We start from the raw sequence: 4,815 nt of genomic DNA, 5'->3' as shown, positions 1-4,815 counted from the left end.
TCGAATTAAAAAATTTGTTTAGCACTTTTGTGCCAGATTTAACGTATTAATATGTTTTTGAAATACTTGGTGACAAAATTCGTGATAAAGTGATAAAATGATCTAAAATACTTAAACTACTTAACATTTGTTTTTACAATGCAGTGGTTTTTAAAGTTTTACTTCGTTATAAATACTTTATTCACTGAATTTTAGATACGTCGAGGTTATTTCAAACATATTTTCAACATATCTTCTAATTATTTTAAATTTACAAAAAGGAAAATTGTTAAATTTTTGGTAAGTTTAGTTGTGTTGGTAACTTGATGTTTATTTAATTCATCCAAATTTATTTAAAATAAGTCATAGTGTAATAAAAATCGAATTTTTACAAAATTTTTTGCTTACCCAACTTCTTAATTTCTTTCTATCACAGTAATAAAATTTATTTTCCATATCAGTTTTTTTCTTTTAAATCAGGAAATTTCATCGAAAACTCAAATAAATAATGCCTATCGTATAACGCACTCCGTTTTTTTATAACAGAAACATAATAATAATTTATATGTATACCAGACCGCAGTGTATAATTTTTATCTTTACAACAGCTTTATGAGAACAATGCCTGCCTCTGAAAAATCTTATTTTATTCCTTTCTTTTTGCATTTTATTTCAAAATTTCACTCTCCTTTTCATTTTATTCAAAGATGAAAAAAAAAAAATATTTACAATAATTTTTCTTTTCTTTGTTTCCCATTTTCTCATTCTCTCTAAAATTGTATAACAGTTTTTATTTTTCATATTGTAAATACACATATACATGTATATAAGTATATTTGTGCCATAATAATCTTATCTTGAGTTAAATTTAAAAAGATTTTCACTCAAAAAAATTGTCTTTATATTGAGAGTACAATTTACTCAGAGCTTCATTAACAGTTTATAATTCGTACGCGAATAATATGGAAATCAAATCGAATTCGGTCAAATTTGATTGAAAAAAAAAAAACACAAAAAATAAAAAATAAATTTTAAACAAATTTATATACGAAAATTAATTTTATTTTGAATTACTTAAAATTTTTAAAGAAATTTTTGATTCTTTGGAAAATTTTTCGATATTCTTACAGAGCATTTAAAATAAGAATACTTTTTTTTTATTATACATACTTACTTGAAAAAAAAAAATTTGTGTGCCAAAAAACATTTTCGAATATACAAAAACAAAAAAATAAAATTTCAAAAAAATAAATTTTCAAAATATTTTGATACAGAAGTCATTCATATTAAAAAAATTAAATAATTTTTGAGTTCAATTTGCTTTTAATATTTAAATACAAAAAAAAAAGATTAATTTCATAAATTACTTATTAATATAAAAGTGTTATAAAAAAAAAAACAAGAATAAAACAAAAAATGGCTTTAAGGTGCGCTGGATTAATTTTAAGCAAAGAAATTTCATCTGGAATTCGTTCTGTTAAAAATGCTCGTCATATTAGCAGTACAGCTCCATTATTAAATAAAACATTTTTAGATGATTCCCCGAATGCTGTACTCGATAAAAGTATTTTGAATCGTTATAAAAAACTTTCAACACCAAAAGATAAAGTTCAAGCAACATATCTTTGGATTGATGGTACTGGTGAACATTTACGTTTAAAGGATAGAATTGTAAATAAAGTACCAAAATCACCAGAAGATTTACCAAAATGGCAATATGATGGTAGTTCAACATATCAAGCAATTGGTGAAAATTCTGATTGTACTCTAATACCGAGAGCAATATATAGAGATCCATTTAAACCTGGTCAAAATGATGTTATTGTTATGTGTGATACATATCAACCAGATGGTAAACCAACACCATCAAATCATCGTAAAGCATTAGCAGATGCTATGGAAAAAGTATTAAAAGAACATGAACCATGGTTTGGTATTGAACAAGAATATACATTACTTGATGTTGATGGTCGTCCATTTGGTTGGCCATCAAATGGTTTTCCTGGGCCACAAGGACCATATTATTGTGGTGTTGGTGCAAATCGTGTTTATTGTAGAGATTTAGTTGAAGCACATGCAATTGCATGTTTATATGCTGGTATTGATTTTGCTGGTACAAATGCTGAAGTAATGCCATCACAATGGGAATATCAAGTTGGTCCATCATTAGGTATGAAAGCAGCTGATGATTTATGGGTATCAAGATATATATTACATCGTATTGCTGAAGAATTTGGTGTTGTTGTTACATTTGATCCAAAACCAATGGAAGGACAATGGAATGGTGCTGGTGCACATACAAATTTCTCAACAAAATCAATGCGTAATGATGGTGGTATTAAAGCAATTGAAGCAGCTATCGAAAAATTATCACATAGACAAGAAGAACATATTAAAGCATATGATCCACATCAGGGTAAAGATAATATTAGAAGATTAGTTGGTAAATTGGAAACATCAAGTATTGATAAATTTTCATGGGGTATTGCAAATCGTGCTGTTAGTGTACGTATACCAAGAGGTGTTGCTGATGCTGGTAAAGGTTATTTAGAAGATAGACGTCCAAGCTCAAACTGTGATCCATATAGCGTTTGTAACGCATTAGTAAGAACTTGTTTAGTTGAATAAATTGAAAAAACAAAACAAAAAAACAAAAATATTTTTAAGCAAAAGAAAATTATTATATACTTATATAAATGTACTATAAAACTCAATTTATATAGTAATGCACATATGTATATATCCAAATATATTTACATATATTTATATATATATATATATATATGCATTTTATATATTCGCATAATGTTTCCAAGATATTATCAATGTTATCCAAGAATTTGTCATTTTAAGTACACAAACATATACATACAAACTTTAATTAATTTAATATTCAAAAAACAAAATTTTTATATAATTTGTCATATTGAAATTTTTCCATGTGATCATTTTATTAAAACTTAAACATATTAATTAATTATATCATATAGAAAAATAATAATGTTGTATACTTATATATAAGAAAAATAAAATTATTTTTCTAAATAAATGCACATATACCAACTATTTACCTGTAATTAATTTAACACTCTTGAAAATTAAATATTAATCGAAAAGAAAAATAATTTTTTTAATAAATGTGCAAATTACATATATATAAATTATTCCATTAGATTGTATATTTTATTAATATATTATTAAATATTAATTGTTTAATAAATGTGTTTTAAAAGAATTCATAAATATCGTAATGCGTATATCGTAAAAAATAGAAACCATTTATATATGAAAAAAATAAAATTTTAAATAATTAATCTATTGGAATTTACATTGTATGTGTCAAAAATTCAAGAATTGTAAAAATTAAAATAAGTATATAAGATTTTTTTTTAGAAAAAAAATGATTTCTTTTCTTTTTTTTTTAATTAAATAAAAAAATTATAAAATAATATTTAATAGACTATAAACGATTTAAAAACAAAAACAAACAACACAAAAAAACCAATTTTAAATTTAAGTTTAAATTTAGGAAGAGATTTTGCTTCTAATTTTTTAATTTTCAATTTAATAAATTTTTTTTTTATTTTAATTTTATTTTCAAATATTTCGTATTTTATTGTAGAAAATAAAAAAAAAGTTGTTAGCTATTTTGCACAAAATTTCATTATTTTGTTTTGTTAATTCTTTAGTTTTTTTTTTTTTTGTAATATTAAACATTTTTTTTTATTAAACATTTTGTATACGTATATTATTAAAGAAAACAAAAACACAAAAGCATATGAAAACAATAGTTTCTAAAATATTTTTATTATTATTTTTTTAAATAAAACAAGAAAAAAAAAACAAGGATATTTGAACTACATATTATATAATAAAAAATTTGTATATTTTTGACAGTATTTTTAAGAAATTATAAAATAAAGAAAAAATTCACATAAAATAATAATAATATAAAAAAAATAAATATAAATAATTGAATGTTAAAAATATTGTTAAAGTAAAAATGAGAGAAAAAAAAACAAAAAAAAAAATATTTTGAAAAAAAAAAAATAAATTTAATAATTTTCATAAAATTAAAAAAAGAAAAATATGTAAAATTGTTTTTTTATTTATTTTGAATAATTTTTGCAGAAACGTCACGAATTTACGATACGTCATGAATTTACGATACGTCATTTATAAATTTGGAATAATACAACAGGTGTTTTTTTTCATTAATATTCAATTCGATAATTTGCCAAATTGGCTATATCAATAAAATGCCAAATTTTTGATTTTCTACGATACAAAAAAATAATTCATTACAATTAATGTGTTTACATTTTTATTTTATTAATATATTTATTTAGTTTTATTAATAATTCGATTTAATAATACGCTCTTGTAAATTTTATTCGATTTTTTTGAATACCCTAAGAATCGAAATTGTAATTTAATATTGTTAATAATGCTGATATCAATTTACAAATGTCAATTACTGAATTATATATCTGCCATGTCGATTATTATTACAATTCCGATGTCATATAGGGGTTTATTATTTTTTTTTTTTTAAATTATTTAATTGGAGTTATTTTAAATATAGGGAATAGTGGATGCAATGACACCTTACACTACTTGAAATAACTTATAAACTTTGTTTTGTAAATTTTCATTATTAAAATTTATATCGTGTAATTCGATTTTCTATTCGATTTTTTATTATTATTATTATTATTATTTATATCGATATATTTAAATATGAGGTGCTCATTGCATTAATGACGTATCCAACATTTTTACAAAAATGAGTTCTTATATTCAATAGAGCTATAATGGCCTAAATTTTTCTATATT

At 22.0% G+C, this 4,815-nt stretch overlaps 1 protein-coding gene across 1 annotated transcript; it reads left to right on the top strand.

Moving 5' to 3' along the window:
• Positions 1 to 1,029: 1,029 nt before the first annotated feature.
• Positions 1,030 to 2,636, top strand: LOC129615869 (glutamine synthetase 1, mitochondrial). The gene has a single exon (XM_055531265.1). It carries the CDS (start codon positions 1,396 to 1,398, stop codon positions 2,605 to 2,607), a length of 1,212 nt encoding a protein of 403 aa, XP_055387240.1. The 5' UTR covers positions 1,030 to 1,395; the 3' UTR covers positions 2,608 to 2,636.
• Positions 2,637 to 4,815: the final 2,179 nt, after the last annotated feature.

The sequence above is a fragment of the Condylostylus longicornis genome, unplaced genomic scaffold, assembly GCF_029603195.1.
Source record: "Condylostylus longicornis isolate FDR11 unplaced genomic scaffold, ASM2960319v2 ptg000153l, whole genome shotgun sequence".
In the NCBI taxonomy this organism is placed as follows: Eukaryota; Metazoa; Arthropoda; class Insecta; order Diptera; family Dolichopodidae; genus Condylostylus; species Condylostylus longicornis.
Note: the sequence above shows the minus strand (reverse complement) of the source record. Positions and strands in the feature narration are given on the sequence as shown.

What these genes read in the sequence shown, in the direction of transcription:
- LOC129615869 (XM_055531265.1), top strand. Translation starts at nt 1,396, where the DNA reads ATGGCTTTAAGGTGCGCTGGATTAATTTTAAGCAAAGAAATTTCATCT.